We start from the raw sequence: 18,115 nt of genomic DNA, 5'->3' as shown, positions 1-18,115 counted from the left end.
CTGAAGGCCCCGCCCCGCCGAGGCCGAGGCCGTCGCGCACTTGCGTCCAACGCCTCCGATGGGGCGTGCCCAGAGCAGACGCGAGCGGCTCGAGGCCTGCGTGGGACCCGGAGTTCTCTTGCGTCACGAGGGGGGGCGCGCTGTGCGCGAGGGGAGTGGGCGAGGTCGCTCAATGGCCGCAGCGGCGGGGCGGACCGACCACATGCGTATGCAAATGAGAGGGCGGGGCGAGTGGGGACAGCGAGACTGTCTCATCTGCATATGTATGAGGGAGGGCCGGCCCGGAGTTCCTAGGCTCGGGGGAAGGTTCTACCCCCTTTTCCCTTCTCCCCCTTCCCCCAAGGTAACATCGTCTGGGCGTTTGGACCGCTGGCTCTATATCCCCACAAAACTGCGGACTCCGGAGTTGGGAAGCCGACTTAAAACGGGCAAGCGACAGTCCTGGATCGCGAGTCCCGGGAAGACGGAGTCGATGGGGCCTGGACCGAAAACGCTCAAGGTCACTGCGGTGACCGAGTGAAGGTCATGGGGAAAGGCGGGGCCACCTGCGCCGCCTCACGCGGGAGCCATGCACTGACTCACGGACCATGCATAAATTATTTTATTTCTCCAGGGCTCAAATTCCACGTGGGCAGGGTTGGGCTTGGGTTCTCGGGATGGAGCAGTGACGGGGACTGGAACCCTGCCTCTCTAGAGCTCATTTTCTTGCGCCACGACGTTCAGCCTTTTGTACCGGCGCTTCCTGAGTGCCTCGACTTGGCGCTGCAGTTGCATTGTCAGGACGTGGTCATCGCCGATTGCGGACTGGTAGCCTGGAAAGCGGAACGGTAGAACGGACTCTGGGCAGTGAGCAGGACACGACCTCCCCCGCGGCCAGAGCTGCGTCTGTGACAGGGGGTGGCTGGAGATCCGAGTGCCCAGTTGTGTTGGTTGGGGGAACTTTGGATCTTTAAGGCGCGGGGCGCACAGGTAACATTTCAGAATTTCAGATGGTCAGGTTACAGACCTGTGCTCCGAGGGGCTCGGGCTGGGGGGCAGGGGAGGAGCGTGCCGCAGAGGCTGGCTAAAGGCAAAGTTAGACGTGTCTTAGGACCCAAATTGGGCTGGCAGGCAGCTTTAGGGATATCTACACTAACTACACCTCCCACACCACATAACTAGGACTAACCAGGGGGAAGTTTGCCTAAATAACCCACAGTCCAGGAGCCGAGAGGGTAGGGCACGGGCCTTGCACAGGCTGACCCAGCTTCAGTCCCTGGCCGTGGTCCCCTGAGTCGCACCAAGAGTGAGCTCCGAGCTCAGAGCCAGGATTAAGTCCGGAGCATAGCCAGGTGTGACCCCCCAAACCCAAAACAACAAAAAAAATTAAATAATAATAATAATCCCCTGCCCAAAGTCTCCTCAGAGTTCCTGGGAGGGGGTCAAGGCCATCTAGAGGGCAGGTGGAGAAGAGGGGCCTCACAAGGCTGGAGCCCTAGCAGCTGTCTCTCTCTCTCACACACACACACACACACACACACACACACACACACACACGGGACCATATGCCCATGTGCAATGCCAGAGATAATTTTAACCACTGTAAAATTTCTCTGGCCCCTAGCCTTTTACTTTTTGCGGAACTCCTGGAATATTTGTGGATAGTAAGGGAATCTGACAGCACAGCACTGTAGCACTGCCTTCCCGTTGTTCATCGATTTGCTTGAGCGGGCACCAGTAACGTCTCTATTGTGAGACTTATTACTGTTTTTTGGCATATTGAATATGCCAGCACGGGTAGTGCGGGCAGCATCCTAAAACTCCACTCTCTGAGGGGGTGTGTGTGGAGGGACCACCCCCCGTCTGCAAAATTCCCCGGGGCTCCCTGTGGGAGCACAGGGAGGGGCTCACTCTTGAGTGCTTTGGTGAGGATTTCCAGAACTTCATTTTCCATCAGTTCCACCAGTGGCAGCGGCAGCTGGAGAGGCAGCAAGGAGACTCAGGGGAGATTATATGGCGGGGAGGGTGTCTTGCATGCGGCCAACCTGGGTTCAATTCCCTGCGGCCTGTATAATCCCCCCCCACCCACCCCCAGCACCACCAGGAGTGATTCCCGAGTGCAGAGCCAGGGTTAGGTTTAGGGCTAGGGTTAGGAACTCCTGAGCATCACTGGGTGTGACCCCAAAGGCAAAAAATAAAATGAAAAGAGGCTCAGGCATCCGGGGAGCTTAGCTCTGCCCACCAGTGGAAGTCTCTCCCACCTCCTCTAGCCTTAAGATCCCAGCCTGCCTGCCCCTCCTCCTCCTCAGCCCCCACCCGGGCACCCCACGGAAACCCCATTTCCCATGTTTCTCCAACCCTGGTGTGTTGCTCCATCCAGTAAGGTTTATGGGGTGCGTACTTATGGACACCGGTTAGTAAGGAGGAAGAGATTTTTCTGGAAGAGAAACAGAAGGAGGGTAAGTCTGTGGGGAGGGCGGTATCCTCAGACTTGCTCCAGATTCTACCCCGGGTGGGAAAACTGTAAAGCACAGTGGTGTCTACCCACTGGGCTTCACGGTCCCACCTGCTGAGCGGCCACCTCTCGTTATGTGTTTTGGTTTTATTTTGGGAGGAGGGGGGTCACACCCCACAAGGCTCAGGGCTCATTCCTGTCTTAGGTGGTGTTCTGATGACCAAATGGAGTGCCAGGGATCGAACCTGGGTGGGATGAATGCAAGGCAGGTGCCCTACGCTCCAGCCCAGGGTGCCAGCTTCAGTTACGAGACAAGAGCCAGCAAGTGAAACTTTCAAGTTCTTCATCTCTTTTTTTTTAACAATTTTTTTTCTTTTTGGGTCACACCTGGCGATAATGCACAGGGGTTACTCCTGGCTCTGCACTCAGGAATTACTCCTGGCGGTGCTCAGGGGACCATATGGGATGCTGGGAATCGAACCTGGGTCGGCCGCGTGCAAGGTAAACGCCCTACTTGCTGTGCTATTGCTCCAGCCCCTCAAGTTCTTCATCTCTTAAAACGGTGGGGTCAGACGGCAAGTGAGTTTTACAGGCTGACAGTAGGTTTTGCCTGCAGGAAACGGGGCGTCAATCCCCAGCACCCCTGGTCCCCTCCAGCATCTCCAGGAGCAACCCAGAGGAGCACAGAGTCAGGAGGAATCCCTGAGGAAGAGGTGTGGCCCAAAGACCCCAAAATCCTTTTTTGGGGGGAGATCACAGCTGGCAGTGCTCAGGGGTTACTCCTGGCTCTGTAATCCTTGGGCATTACTCTTGGTGGTGCTCAGGGGGGCCATATGGATGCCAGGGATCAAACCTGGGTCAGCCACATACAAGGCAAACACCCTACCCACTGTACTATTGCTTCTGCATCTCCAAACTGCACTCAGGAATCACCCCTGGCGGTGCTCAGGGGACCATATGGGATGCTGAGAATCGAACCCGGGTCAGCCTCGTGCAATGCAAAGCTGTGCTATCGCTCCAGCCCCTCCAAAATCTTTTTTTTTTACTTTGATGATTATTTTGACAAAGACATTTAAATTGACCCTCTTTTTTTTTTTTTCAGATTACCTCCAAAATCTTTTTTAAGAGGAGGTTGGCCCAACCCAGGGGCGATCCCTGAGAGCAGAGCCAGGAGGAAGCCCTGAGCACTGCTGGGTGTGGCTGAAAAGCCAAAAAGAAGAAGGGAAACGTGGCTGAAGCTCTGTAGGCTTTGCATGCAGGCCACCACATGGCCCTGTGACCCCAGCCAGGAGTGACCCGAGCACAGAGCCAGTGCAGTCCCTAGCACTGCCAGGTTTATGTCTGTGTAGTTTTTTGTTTTATGTTTCTTGGGATGACGCCTGGTAGTGGTCAGAGGTTACTCCTAGCTCTGCTTAGGGATCACTCCTGGTGGCGCTCAGGGGACCATACTGGGTGCCAGGGACTGGACCTGGGTCGGCTGTGTGCCAGGCAAGTTCCTTACCCACTGTACTATTTTCTGCCACCCTCCCCCATGCACTCTTGTTTGTTTTGGGGGTCAAACCTGGGGATGATCAGGAATTACTCCTGGTGGTGCTAGGGGGCAGGCGAGAAATGAGAGGTTACTGAGCCCGCTGGAGAAATCGATGACTAACGGGATTTCGTGACTGTGATCGGTGCTAGGGGGATCATATGTGATGCTGGGGATTCAAGCCAGGTCAGCTGTATGCAAGGCTGTGTACTCCACACCCCCCCCCACATTTTTAAGTGTAATTTTAAAAAAAGAAAAGAAAAGTGGGGGCCAGAGCTATAGTATAGTAGGTAGTATGTTTGCTCTGCATGTGGCCAACCCAGGTTCAATCTCGGGCCCCCCAAACCACCCCCAGAGCCCCATCAGGAATGATGCCTGAGCATTGCTGTGGCCCAAAAATTTAAAAAAAAATTTTTTTTCTTTTTGGGTCACACCCAGCGATGCACAGGGGTTACTCCTGGCTCTACACTCAGGAATTACTCCTGATGGTGCTCAGGGGACCCTATGGGATGCTGGGAATCGAACTTAGATTGGCCGCGTGCAAGGCAAACGCCCTACCCGCTGTGCTATTGTTCCAGCCCCCAATCAAAAATATTAAGTGGGACCACAGGATGGCCCTTTATGGGAGTTGTGAAGTTAAAAGGAGATGTAGTGAGCACCAGAGAGAGAGCACAGCGAGTAAGGTGCTGTCCTTGCATGTTGCCAACCTGGGTTCAATCCCTCACACCACAGAATCCCCTGAACACTGCTGGGATTGACTCCTGAGTCAGGAGTAATCCTTGAGCACAACAGCTATAGCCCAAACTCTCATCCCAATAGGCTGGCGAGATAGCATAGTGGGTAGGGCACTTGCCTCGTGCATAACTGTCCCTGGTTCAACCTCTGGCATCCCATGTGGTCCTCTGAGCACTGCCAGGAGTAACCCCTGAGCATTGATGGGTATGACCCTCCCCCGAAGACACCCCACCCTGCCCCCCACAAAGGAAATGATGTGGAAATAGTTCACTGCCTGGCACCTGGCACTCGAAAATCCTACATCAATGGAAATTTGTTTTCACTTCCTTTTCCTTTTCTTTCATTTATTTATTTATTTGTTTATTATTTATTTATTTATTTTGGTTATCTCTTGCATGGGCTGGAGCACAGCAGGTAGGGTGTTTTTCTTGCACGCCGCCGATCCAGGTTCAATTCCTCCGCCCCTCTCGGAGAGCCCAGCAATCTACCAAGAGTATTTCGCCCCCACGGCAGAGCCTGGCAAGCTACCCATTCGATATGCCAAAAACTAACAATAAGTCTCACAGTGGAGATGTTACTGGTGCCCGCTTGAACAAATCAATGAGCAACAGGATGACAGTGATAGTGACAGTGAAAGTGATCCTTCTATGTGGGGGCAACCCAGTTTTTACCCCCTGTACCCTGTATGGTCTCCTGAACCCTGCCAGGAGTGATCCCTGAGCATAGAGCCAGGAGTCAGCCCTGAACTTTGCCAGGTGTGGGCAAAAAATAGATAAATAAATAAAACAAATGATTAAAAAATAAAAGCACTGGGGGGCTGGAGCGATAGCACAGCGGGTAGGGCGTTTGCCTTGCACGTGGCCAACCCAGGTTCGATCCCCGGCATCCCATATGGTCCCCCAAGCACTGCCAGGAGCAATTCCTGAGTACAAAGCCAGGAGTAACCCCTGTGCACTGCCGGGTGGGACCCAAAAAGCAAAAAATAAAATAAAATAAAAAATAAAAAACAAATAAGTAAATAAAAGCACTGGGAGTTGGAGCAATAGTATAGCGGGTAGGGTATTTGCCTTGCACACGGCCAACCCAGGTTGATTCCCAGCGCCCCATATTGTCCCCTGAGCACTGCCAGGAGTAATTCCTGAGTGCAGAGCCAAGGAATGCTCAGCATTCCTGAGCATCACACCCCTGAGCATCGCCGGGTGTGACCCAAAAAAGCAAAAAGAAAGAAAGAAAGAAAGAAAGAAAGAAAGAAAGAAAGAAAGAAAGAAAGAAAGAAAGAAAGAAAGAGAGAGAGAAAGAAAGAAAGAATAAAAGCACTAGTTTCAGGCTGAAAAGATAACATTAGGTTATGGTACTAACAACTCTGGTTCCATCCCCCACTCACATAGGGTCACTGGACCCCCTCCAAGAGTGATCCCTTCACCCCCTACCCCTCCCAAACAGCCCTGGTCCTACCAAGCTAACTTAGTTGGGTATACCAGGCCCACAGGGTCTCAATCAGCGCCTCCAGTAGGGGGCGCTCCAAGGATGTCTGGTTGATTTTAAGCCTGAATGATTCAGACTTCCCCCACCTCCCCAATTTTATAAATGGAGGCCTACAGGGGCTAGAGCGATAGCACAGCGGGTAGGGCGTTTGCCTTGCACACGGCCGACCTGGGTTCAATCCCCGGCATCCCATATGGTCCCCCAAGCACTGCCAGGAGTAATTCCTGAGTCCAAAGCCAGGAGTAACCCCTGAGCATTGCTGGGTGTGACCCAAAAAGCAAAATAAATAAATAAATAAAAATAAATGGAGGTCTACAGCTTCCCAGCATGTGACAGCAACAAACACTGAGGCCCTAGGGCCAGTGGGTAGTACAGCGGGTAGGGCTCTTGCTTTGCAGGCGGCTGGATTGGGCTCAAGCCCCGAGTGCAGAACCAGGAGTAAGCCCTCAACACTGTAGGTCAAACATCCCCCCGCCCATAAAACTGAGGCCCTGGCTACTCCCCCCGCTACCCTGGGGACACCCAGAACCCCAGCCCGGGAGGCTACACTGACCTGTATGTAGGCATGTCCCGGTCTGACAGCCTCCCCACGCTGAGCTTATCCAGGAAGGTGTCGGACTTTTTCAGCGAGACATTGTCCTCTTCGGAGTCGGGTCTTTTCCAGATGTGCATGAGGGACTCCTTGCTGCGGCTCCACAGAGCCTCACTCCTGGAACTTGAGTAACTGCTCTGTGACTCGATGTCTTCATAGACTATGTTCAGGGACACAGACCCATCCACCTGTGACAGTGTGGCCTTGGTCCACAGATCCCGGATGTCCTGGCCTGAGGACATCTTGTTCAAAGACTTGGACAAACCAACACCTGGATACAAGGAGGGAAGCCATGGGGCCAGAGCGATGGTACTGCAGGGAGGGCACTTGCCTTGCACAAGGCCCACCCGGGTTCGATTCCCAGCATCCCATATGGTCCCCCAAGCACCACCAGGAGTAATTCCTGAGTGCAAAGCCAGGAGTAACCCCTGTGCATTGCCAGGTGTGACCCAAATGGCAAAAAAAAAAAAAAAAAGGAAGAAAGTGTATGTGGGGGAGGGAGGAAGGGAAGGAAGGGGGCCAGTTGCCGGAACTGGGGGTTGAGGTAGGTAAAGGAGGGTATTGGCAACCCTAGGGCCCCAAGGTGGTACGTGGGATGGGTCTGGGGGCTAAGTGGGGGGCCAGGAGGTGGTCTTACGTTGTTAAGCTCCTCCTCCAAGATTCAGCCCCAACGGTTTCTGTGGCCAACGGGCATGGGGTGAGGGGAGGGGGTCACGCTCCAGTGATCGCGTTCCAGAAGAACCCATGGGGGTCTCGAGACAGAGAGGTCATGCCACAGCACCCCCCAACCCACCCCCACCCCCCTCCGAGCAGTGCTGGACTGGTTGGTCCGTAAACCCAACTCAAATCCGCGGCAGGACCAAAGGTCGCTCCCGCCCCCCACACCTGGCCAGTCGCGGGAGGGGGTACCCTGGGGGGCCTGCCTGTCCCCCTGTCCGGCCCGCCCCTCGCCCCGGGCGCCCGACGCAGGCACGCACAGCCGCCCGCGAGGTGCACACTGCAGGTTTATTGATACAGGCTTTGAGGCACAGTCGTGAGATGTGAGCGCCCGCCAGGGTCTGCAGATGCGCCCCCGTCGCCGGCGCCCGTCGGGTCGAGAAGAGGGTTCTTTGGTCACACAAGCAGAGCATGCCGGGGAGAAAGCACTCGGACAGCATCCCTGGGGAGACCCGGGCGGGCGGGGGTCCCGTCACACGGCCGCGCCTTTGCCCCGCGGCCTCGCGGGCTTCCGGGGGGCGCTGGGGGGCCGGCGGCGCCCCCGGGGCGCGCGGGGCAGCGCGCAGTTGCGCTCGCTCTGCGTGTCCGAGGACTCGTCGATGAACGCCAGGTTCTCGCCGGGATAGTCGAGCGCCGACGGGGTGGGCGGGGACGGGGGCGCGGCCTTCTCGGGGGGCTCCAGGGCTCGCGGCGGGGAGGGCGGCCGCGGGAGGCCGGTCTCTGGGGGCGGCGGCGCAGAGGCACCAGGCCCCCCGCGCTGCGTCACTCGCGCCGTCACGGTGCCCGTCCAGCTGGCCGCTTGCGCTGTGAGGCCGCCCATCTGCGCGCGGGGACGGAGGAGAGCAGTGTCCGCCCGGGTCCTTCCCCGCCAGGCTGCCCCTCCCGCCGCCCCTTTGGCCCAGCACCTTGCTGAGAAAGCCTGCGTTTTATTTCAGCTTTTCCTTCTTGTCCCCCAGACACCTTTGGGCTTTCTCAGCCAAGCTGGGTGACCACATACAAATGATCTAGTTAAATGTGAACTTCAGATAAATGACCAAAAAACTGTCTGGGGTTGGAGTGATAGTACAGTGGGTAGGGCGTTTGCCTTGCATGCGGCCAACCTGGGTTCAATCCCCAGCATCCCATAGGGTCCCCCCAGCACCGCCAGGAGTAATTCTTTAGAGCAGAGCCAGGAGTAACCCCTGTGCATCGCCGGGTGTGACTCAAAAAGAAAAAAAAAAAAAAAACTGTCTGCAAGAGCGTATCCAAGGGACAGCTGCGAGGCAATAGACATTATTTGCTATTTTCCTGATGTTCACATTTAACTGGGCTTCTTGCTTAAAGAATAAAACTTGGGGCTGGAGCAATAGTACAGTGCGTAGGGCGCTTGCCTTGCATGCCTGTCACTGACTGGGATTCAGTCCCTGGCACCCCACATGGTCCCCGGAGCACTGCCAGGAGTAATTCCTGAGTGCAGAACCAGGAGTAACACCTGAGCATCTATCTCACTGGGCGAGTGACCCAAGAAAACAAAATAAAATAAAACCTTTGGACCAAAACCGTTTTTTTTTCCCGCTTTTTGGGTCACACCCAACGATGCACAGGGGTTATTCCTAGCTCTGCACTCAGGAATTACCCCTGATGGTGCTCAGGGGACCATATGGGATGCTGGGAATCGAACCCGGGTCGGCCGTGTGCAAGGCAAATGCCCTACCCGCTGTGCTATTGCTCTAGCCCCTGGACCAAAACCTTTTGACTCCAAAACCTAAATAAAATAAAATAAAGGTTAACATTTGGACCACTCCTAACAGTGCTCAGGAGCCATACACAATGATGCTCTGGGCTGCTCTTGTGGTGCTGGGACCCATGGGTGCCAGGGAGCAACCCTGGGCTCACCCAAGAGAATTAGCACAGCGGGTAAGGCACTTTCCTTGTATGCTGCCAACCCTGCTGTGCCCTATGGTCCCCTGAGCACCATCAAGAGTCACCCCATGTGTGGAGCCCAGAGTAAGCCCTGAGCAAGCGGGCTGAGCGATAGCACAGCGTGTAGGGTGTTTGCCTTGCACGCAGCCAACCAAGTTCGATCCCCGGCATCCCATATGGTCCCCCAAGCAACATCAGGAGTAATTCCTGAGTGCAGAGCCAGGAGATACCCCTGAGCATCATTGGTGTGACCCAAAAAGCCTCCCCCTCAAAAAAAAAAATAAAAAAAAAAAACAAGACACTTTGCCTAACAGGCAGCCAAGCCTAGTTGATCCCCTGAATATTGTCCTCTACCACACACTATCTAGTGTGGCCCCCAAACCCCAAAAACAAAACTCCAGCGTGCCGAGCATGTGTTTCAGCATTTGAGCCCTCTCCTCTCCCTGGTCCCCAAAATCTCACAACCCACCCTCTGGAGCCGAGATGGCATCACCCACCAGCTCTGCCGGCCCCTCATCCCAGGCTTGGCACCAACTGCAGAGTGCTCTGGCCCACCCGGGGCCAGGAGAGCTGGCCACCTTCTCACTGGCGCCCGCCCTCGCCGCCTACCTCTGCCCGCGTGCGGCGGGACACGACCCGCAGCCAGTTCCCGATGGTGGTGAGCACTGAGGCGAAGTAGGCGAGGCCAAGCAGGATCCAGAACCACACGAGCGGCTGGTAGAAGGAGTACTCGTTGGGGCCGGCGCCTGCAACAGCACAAACAAGCTCATCCTGGCACCCACTTCCCACCCACGTTGAGAGATCTGCTCTCCTGGTGGGCCCAGAGAGAGATTTCAGCGGGCCAGGCCCTTGCCTGGCTGGCATGCGGCCAACCTGAGTTCAGCCCCCAGCACCCCCTAGGACCCCCTGAGCCAGGCCAGGAACAAGAGCTGAGGTGTGATCCCAAAGCAAAATGGAAAAAGGATCTCCCTGGGGCTGGAGTGATAGCACAGCGGGTAGGGCGTTTGCCTTGCACGCGGCCGACCCGGGTTCAAATCCCAGCATCCCATATGGTCCCCTGAGCACCGCCAGGGGTAATTCCTGAGTGCATGAGCCAGGAGTGACCCCTGTGCATTGCCGGGTGTGACCCAAAAGCAAAAAAAAAAAAAAAAAGAAAAAAGAGAAAGGATCTCCCTTCTTGGAGGTGAGCCTGCAGGAAGTGTTATGTGCCTACAGGCTGGCACGTAAACACTTCCTCGGGGGACCAGAATTTAGCGTTTGGGGCTAGAGCAATAGTACAGCGGGTAAGAGGTTTGCCTTGCATGTGGCTGACCTGGGTTCGATTCCCAGCATCCCATATGGTCCCCCCCCACCGCCCCCAGCACTTTCAGGAGTAATTCCTGAGTGCAGAGCCAGGAGTAACCTCTGTGCATTGCCGGGTATGACCCAAAAAGGAAAAAAAAAAGAATTTGGCGTTTGAGGGTCACTTTAGCAGTGGGTGAGCCCGTGCAAGGGTGCAGGAAGCCAAGAGAGTCGGGGTGCATGAATGGGCACACACGGAAGGGCAGCAGTCCACAGCGGCCGCAGGAGGGGGGAGCGTGGCCCAGCGTACATAGGCCATGTGACACCTCGTGGCGGATATCTCGAGCAACTGTGCAGAATGGGGCATTCGGACACCGCGTGGGCGTGGGAGGACGAAACGTGGCCTCACCGGCCACGTAGTCCCCAAAGCCGACCGTGGTGAGCGTCACGATGACGAAGTAGAGGGCCTCCAGCTGGCTCCAGCCCTCCATGGAGCAGAAGACAAAGGTGGGCGCCAGGACGAACAGCAGACAGCCGACCAGCAGGAAGAGCATCGCCGAGAGCACTCGGACCAGCCCCGGGGGGACGTGCCACTTCTGGCGGGGGGGGGGCAGGGGAGGTGGGGGATGGGGGGAGAGGCAGGATGGATGGAGGCCGGAGGATGGAGGAGGCCCTCGGGCCCTCCTCCCTCTCCTCCTCCCCATCCCCTCTTCACACCTGCCAGAGCTGGTCAGGGACTTAGGGGTGCGATCCTGAGTTCATGCAGAGTACGGAGCAACTCACCAGGAAGATGGCCTCGATGTGGCCGATACCGCGGCGCAGAGAGGAGCCCAGCCGGTCCCCGACTCCAGCCAGCAGGATCCCAAAGAGAGGAATCCCCACCAGCGCGTAGCAGATGCAGAAGACGCGGCCCGCGTTCGTGCGCAGGGCGGCGTTCCCATAGCCTGGGCAGAGGGGGAGCAGGCGGGAGGTCGAGGGGCTGCCTCTGTCCCCCCCGGGGAGACAGCCACCCCCAGCCCGGACTCCCCTCCACACGCCCGGCCCCCTCTCCCACCAATGGTGGTGATGATGGTGCCCGAGAAAAAGAAGGCGCTGCCCAAGTTCCAGGCCGAGTAGTTGCTGTGATTGGTGGCGTTGGTTTCGGGGTGCGCACCCCCTCCCAGGGCAGCCGCCACCTCCTGCGGGACAAGGTGCAGAAGGAGGAAGCTCAGGCCTCCCCTCCTGCCCTGACACCCCACACACACACACACCACTTCTCTGCTCTGCCCTAAAGCTGTCCCTCAACACACACTTCCGGTCCCACTCGCCACCGTGGCGGAGTGCGGAGAAGCCCCGACTCTCGCCATCCTATTTCCACTCTGACCCTGGCTGGGGCGCCCAGGCCGGGCCCAGCCTTGCTGCCCTGGGGCCTGGGGCCAGCTCATTCTCTGGGCTCGTTTCTAGGTGTCGGGAACAGGGTGGACGTGGGCCAGAGAGACAGCGCGCGGGAGGTGAGGCCCTTGGCTTGTCAGTGTGGAGGATGAAGCCAGCATCATCTCAGAGGGCTGTTAGGAAAACTGTTTTTTTTTTTTTTTTGGGGGTCATACCCGGCGATGCACAAGGGTTACTCCTGACTCTGCACTCAGGAATTACTCCTGGCGATGCTCAGGGGACCATATGGGATGCTGGGATTTGAACCCGGGTCGACCGCGTGCAAGGCAAACGCCCTACCCGCTATGCTATCGCTCCAGCCCCAGGAAAACTGTTTTGTCTTGGGGTTTGGGGTTACACCCTGCTGGGCTCGGGAATCCCTCTTGGCGGTGGCGGGGAGGAGGGGGCGGATGTAGAGCTAGGAATCAAACTGGGCTCAGCAGCGTGCCAGCACCTGGCCTCCCCCGATGTGCTACCTCTCTGGCCCCTGTTGGGAAAATGAAAGTCCCCGACACAGAGAGAGCAGTGTTTGTGGGTGCCCTCGGCCCCCAAGAACCTCCCCCTGCTTCTCTGGGAGCAGGTTTGGAGTGTCCCTTTCCTAAGACAACACTTAGTGAGGGCTGGAGTAGCGGCTTGCCTTGCATGCAGCGGCTCTGGGTTCGATCCCTGGCACCCCATATGATCCCTGGGCCCCACCAGGAATGATCTCTGAGCACAGAGCCAGGAGTAAGTCCTGAGCACCACTGGGTGCAGACAAAAAAAAAATGTAGTGAAAGGTATGAACCTTCCCTCCAAAAAGGCACATATCTACCATCTTTTTTTTTTTTTTTTTTTTTTTTTTGCTTTTTGGGTCACACCCGGCAATGCTCAGGAGTTAGTCCCGGCTCTGCACTCGGGAATTACTCCTGGTGGTGCTTGGGGGACCATATGGGATGCTGGGGATCGAACCTGGGTTGGTCGCATGCAAGGCAAACGCCCTCCCCACTGTACTAGCGCTCCGGCCTCTACCATCACATTTTATCTATTTATTCTTTGGGGTTTGGGAGGGGTCACAGACTGTAGCCTTTAAGAGCTATTCCTGGCTTTCTGTCTGGGGACCAGAGGCTGGAGATCAAACAACGGTGAGGGGGGAGGTGAGCGCACACCCTGGGCTACCTCTCCAGCCCCTCCACAATCCCATTTTGCAGAACCTTTGGAAGGTTCTGCGTGGCCTGCCAAAGTCCCAAACAAACCTACACAACACAGTAGGTGTTCCATAAACTGACTCGGGAAGGGGGTCTGTTCAGAAGCATGCCTCCCTGAGGGTGGGGGGGGGCAGGAAGGACGCTCCAAGGGTTTGGGCACAGGCCTTGCGGGCCGGAGGCTCCTTCCTTGGCACTGTGTCCTCCGCCCCCACCCGGAGCACCTTCATTTTTTTTTATTTTTTAATTTTTTTTGCTTTTTGGGTCACACCTGGCAATGCACAGGGGTCATTCCTGGCTCATGCACTCAGGAATTACCCCTGGCGGTGCTCAGGGGACCATATGGGATGCTGGGATTCGAACCCAGGTCGGCCGTGTGCAAGGCAAATGCCCTACCCGCTGTGCTATCGCTCCAGCCCCACCACCCGGAGCACCTTTAGGAGCCACTGCTGAACACGGATCCACGAGTAGCCCCTGAGCACTGCCAAGTGCCATGAAAAAAACCCGTTTCTTTCTCTCTGCCCCGAGTGCTCTTCAGGAAGACCTATTGCCAAATGCATGGACCCTGGCTGGCCGCCCCACGCCTCCCGGGTCTGACCTCACAGCTCACGGCTGAAGCCCCTTCTCAGCCCCTCCTGGGTCGGCTATTTGGGATCTCAAGCCAGGTGTTTTGTCTTGCTTTTGCTTTTGGCTCTTGGGCCACCCAGGGCAGTGCTAGGGGACCGCGTAGCGCTGGGGATTCAACCTGGGTCCCATGGCGCTCCCTCTCCCAAGCTGTGGCCTCTCCCCGCAGCTCTGATGCGATACCAGCCCCTGCAGTTATGATCATCTTTAATAAAGCCAAGAAGTGAAGTGCATGATTCAAAGTGAGGTTTTATTTTGCGACACTCTCCAGTAAAGGGACTCCCTCGGGCCACGCCTTTGCCTTCGTGTCTATTCTCATTTCCGTTCACAGTGAGGTGGTAGCAGCTAACACCTCCCCCCAGTTCCAGAAAACACTTCCCGTGTCCCTCCGGGTGCCCTGCTCCCAGATCTGCCAGTCTCTTCTTGCCCTCGACAAGACACATCCTATTCCAACGGCCCTGCGGCCCCTTAGCTCCAAGGCCCAGCACATGGCAGAGGGTCATCGGTCATAGTGCATCGAGGAAGGAAAATTCCCTTCATGCTACTTCTGGTGGTGACCGTGCTCTTTCCAGGAGTCACCTGCTCCTAGTCTGTCCCCTCTTCTAGGTGTCACTTGTGCCTGTCACCCCTCATGCAGGCCCTCATGCAGGCCCTAGCAATCGCAGTAGGGCTGTTCCCGTCCTTCCAGCAGCATCTCTCCTAGTTTCCTTTTTCTTGGGGGGGGGTGCGGGGGAGGGTATTTCCATTGTGAAGATGAAACAGGTAAAGTAGGTCAGCTTCCTGCCCTGTGCCCTGTGCTCTTGCCCAGGCGTCTCTGAGTCTTGCTCTGGTTCTGGAAGCGGCAGGAAAGGTGCCAGGCTGGTGCCAGGCTGCCTGTGTCCTGGCCCCACCCCGTGTCTGCCTGGCCTAAGTCCTGGCACCCTGGGACTTGTCAGGGACATCCACTGCCCTGGGCAAGAGGCCGACAGGGGCTTTTCTCTTCCGGGAAGGCCCGCCCTTATTCACACTGGGCTCTGCTGTGCCGTGAGAGTGACAAGCCAGGCAAAGCCACAGCGGTACACGCAAGAGCAATGGGCAAGCCGGTGCCCAGCGCCTTCCTTGGGCAAAGGCCGCACTGACCTGTCTACCCTGGCCATGCCACACTGGATGCATGTGGGGGGGGGAAGGACCGCTGACACTGGCATCTGGAGGGGCAGGGACAAGCGTTAGGGGGGCAGGAGCCCCTCCCCCAGATCAGTGGTACCTGCCTGGACACTCCTCCACTTCCCCACGTTCCTTAGTCTCTTCCCTAAGGCCTCTGGGAAACAGGAGCTGTCCAGTGTGGGGCCGGAGTGACCAGAGACGGTCTAGATGGACAGAAATCCAGGTGGATACCCTGGAGGGAGGCTGAGAGTCACCCCGCTGGGGTGCCCTGTATTCTACCTGGCACCCCTAAGCCAGTGAGTCAGCCTGGGAAATGGGGTTACTCTCGGGGGCGCACGCATGGCTGTTTCTTCCTGCACCAACCCTTGGGGGAGGGGAGGGGACAGCCCACTGGCATGGACACCCGTGTCCCTGCACCCCTAACTGAACGCACAGCAACCTGGCCCCCAGCCTCTGTCCCGCTCCCTGCCAGCGTGAGCCCAGCCCTGGGACCTGCGCCCACACCCCAGCTGGGCAGGCGGCCACCCACGCACCTCGATGAACTTCCCCAGTTCTTGCTCGCTCACGCTAGGATGGTCCCGCAGGAACCTCTCTCGGGCTTCCCCCAGCTGCTTCTGGGCCTGCTGCTCGAGGGGCTGCTCCAGGGTCTGGAACACCAGGGCGCCGGCCACCAGGTACAGCAGCACCAGCGCCAGCAGCGCCAGCAGTGTGGTGCCGCGCATGGTGCGCCCCGGGCCGCGGTGGCCACTCCCTCGGCCCGCCTGGGGGGCCCCGGCCGGGAGCTCGTGGGGAGCTGCGGTCACTGCGGGCACAAGCAGCAATGCTGGGATCAATAACTGGCCTGACACCCCGCTCTTTCACCCTCAGCCCCCCCCCCCCCGCCCCAGCATCCTTGCTGGTACCCCGGAGTCCCCGCCCGGCTGCCCACAGACGTCTTCCCCTCACACCTCGGTCCCTGAGCGCCTGCTTCCAGTGCGCCCCCGTCCGGGGCTCCCCCTTACCTCCGCGGCCCAGCCCTCAGCCCCCCCGGCCGGGAGAGAAGGTGGGAGAAGAGAAGGGCAGCGGGCGAGGAAAGGAAACGGGTCGGTGGGCGAGGCGGGGGCGCTGCGGGGTGCCGACTGGCGACTGGCGAGAGGAGGCTGGGGAGGCAGCGGGGTCGCTCGGTGCTACGAGGGAACCGCGCAGAGAGGGCGCAGGGCGGGGACCGGCATGTCCACTGCGGCTGCAGCATCTTCGCGGCCTCTGGCTGCTCCGCTGCTCCCCGCGATGGGCCAGGCGCGGACTTCAGGGTCCCTTAGCGCCCCACGGGGCTTTCGAGGAACCCAGGGGCGGATCCCGTAGAGAAGAAGGGGTGGGGGAGGCAGGCGCAGAGAGGGTAACGGGGGGCCCGCGAGGAGGGGGACGAGAAGGGTCGCGGCTGTGCAGCGGCCCCTGGGACAGCTGTCTGCCCCCGGCCCCCGGATAGCGGTGGCGGCGCCCACGCACCCACGGGCGGGCACAAAGCCCCGCGCGCCCACGCGGTCCTCAGGGGCTCCCGCCGCGCGCTGCCCGGGCTGCAGGTGCACGGGGCGCCCGCACACTCCCGCGGGCTCGCAGGCACCTCTGCGCCCCCAGGGACCGCGCGCTCGGCCCGGGCACCCAGAGGTCCCCGCCCACGTGCGCGCACGCCCGCGCTCCCAGCCCGGCCCCGGGCGGCCCGCGGCTCGCTCGCCCCCCTCGCCTCCCCACGCCTTCACGCCGACGCCCTGGAGCGTGACGGGCGGGACGCGCGGCCACCCGACTGCCGGAGGCGCCGGGCACGGACGGCGGCGCCCCCCGGCCCCGGAGTCCCGCCCGCGCCCGCCCGCGCGCTCCGCCCCGCACTCACTGTCGGCCCCGCGGCAGCGGCGGCGGCGGCGGCCCCGGGCTCCCGCACAGCCTCGCCCGTGCCGGCTCGGCCGCGGAGGCGGCGGCAGGGGCGGAGCGGGAGGCCGCCAGGGCTGGGACCCCCCTCCCGCCGCCAGAAGCCCCCCGCCTCCCGCGTTTAACCCTTCCGGCGCCGCGCATCCCTCCGGGCCGCACCCTCGCCTCCGGCGCCGCTGCCCCACCTCGCACCCAGTCGGGCGCGTTACCTGCCGCCTCCCGGCCTCCCCGCCCCCCGTGCCCGCCGTCTGCTGGGCAAGGGCGCGGGGCCCGAGAGGGGTCGCCGCCGGCCGGCTCCTCTGTGCCGGCGCCACGCTAACCGCCCGGCGTGGCGCTCACTAGGGGCTCCAGCTCTGCGCTCGGGTTGCCCGGCCCGCGGGCTCAGCGCTCCGCAGAGATGTGACACAGCGGGACCAAGCGGTGGGGATCTATGAGGGGAACCTGGACTTCCAGGGGCCCGATCCTGGGAGGTCTCGCTTGGTTGCTTCTGCACCCCCAGCCCGTGGTCCGCTTCCAGCTTGGGAATGAGGCTGCACCCCCTCCCCCACACCCAACAGCCACAGCCCAGCTCGCCCTGGAACTCCACCCTCTGTCATGACCCACTTTTACCTACAGCCCCTTGGTCCCCAAGTGGCCAAAGACCCTCCACTTGTCCCGGGTCCTCAGGCCTCAAAGCGGGTGCTGGGGACCCACCCAGGGTCAGCCACCTGCAAGGCGGCACTTAACCCCTCCTGCATGTGTCAGGGCTGGTGGTTTTAAGGCGTCTTTGCACCTGACCATCTCCTAAAAGTCAGGGACCCAGCTCCCCCGGAGGGAGTCACCTCGGGTGCTGTCTGAGCCTTCCGGGGTGGCTGGCTAGCTGTGAGAGCTGCCAGGAGCAGGCGCCCACACGGCACGCCCAGGAAGGCTGTTTACTGCTGGCCTGGTCCAGCGCTGGCTTCCGCTGGGCGTCTGAGATGCCCTCTCTGGAGGCTGCCCCCCGGCCTCCCGCTGCCAGGTTCCAGCGCTCGGAGCAGCTGGGGCGTCCCAGGGGCAGAAGGCCTTATGGCAGCACCCAGCACAGGGCGAGAGCGGCCTTCCAGGTGGCATCCTGGGGCAGCTGGAGCGCGGCTCCCTGAACCACCCTCATGACCAGCCCCTCGCCCATCGGAATCAGCCCCCTCCTCCGCCCGCCTCCACCC

At 59.2% G+C, this 18,115-nt stretch overlaps 2 protein-coding genes across 6 annotated transcripts; both read right to left on the bottom strand.

Annotated features, from left to right (window-relative positions):
* Window positions 1–395: 395 nt before the first annotated feature.
* On the bottom strand, window positions 396–7,150 carry CATSPERZ (catsper channel auxiliary subunit zeta). Of its 2 annotated transcripts, XM_004618509.2 has the most exons (4): window positions 6,736–7,150; window positions 2,338–2,416; window positions 1,891–1,957; window positions 396–812 (listed from the first exon to the last, which is right to left on the bottom strand). In XM_004618509.2, the coding sequence occupies exons 1-4, from the start codon at window positions 7,014–7,016 to the stop codon at window positions 691–693; spliced, it is 549 nt and encodes a 182-aa protein (XP_004618566.1). In that variant the 5' UTR covers window positions 7,017–7,150; the 3' UTR covers window positions 396–690. The 2 variants fall into 2 exon arrangements, with proteins under 2 accessions (XP_004618566.1, XP_054998679.1); XM_055142704.1 differs by lacking the exon at window positions 396–812 and having other exon boundaries at window positions 1,348–1,957.
* A 552-nt stretch (window positions 7,151–7,702) lies between these two features.
* Window positions 7,703–17,450, bottom strand: KCNK4 (potassium two pore domain channel subfamily K member 4). Of its 4 annotated transcripts, none has more exons than XM_055142225.1 (7): window positions 17,144–17,450; window positions 15,566–15,834; window positions 11,729–11,852; window positions 11,458–11,618; window positions 11,084–11,270; window positions 10,003–10,139; window positions 7,703–8,311 (listed from the first exon to the last, which is right to left on the bottom strand). In XM_055142225.1, exons 2-7 carry the CDS (start codon window positions 15,752–15,754, stop codon window positions 7,964–7,966), a joined length of 1,146 nt encoding a protein of 381 aa, XP_054998200.1. In that variant the 5' UTR covers window positions 15,755–15,834; window positions 17,144–17,450; the 3' UTR covers window positions 7,703–7,963. The 4 variants fall into 4 exon arrangements, with proteins under 4 accessions (XP_054998200.1, XP_054998199.1, XP_054998201.1 ...); XM_055142224.1 differs by lacking the exon at window positions 17,144–17,450 and adding an exon at window positions 16,034–16,868; XM_055142226.1 differs by lacking the exon at window positions 17,144–17,450 and adding an exon at window positions 16,518–16,868.
* Between the last annotated feature and the right edge of the window lie 665 nt (window positions 17,451–18,115).

The sequence above is a fragment of the Sorex araneus genome, chromosome 6 (genome assembly GCF_027595985.1).
Source record: "Sorex araneus isolate mSorAra2 chromosome 6, mSorAra2.pri, whole genome shotgun sequence".
NCBI lineage: Eukaryota > Metazoa > Chordata > Mammalia > Eulipotyphla > Soricidae > Sorex > Sorex araneus.
This window is presented reverse-complemented; position numbering and strand designations above follow the sequence as displayed.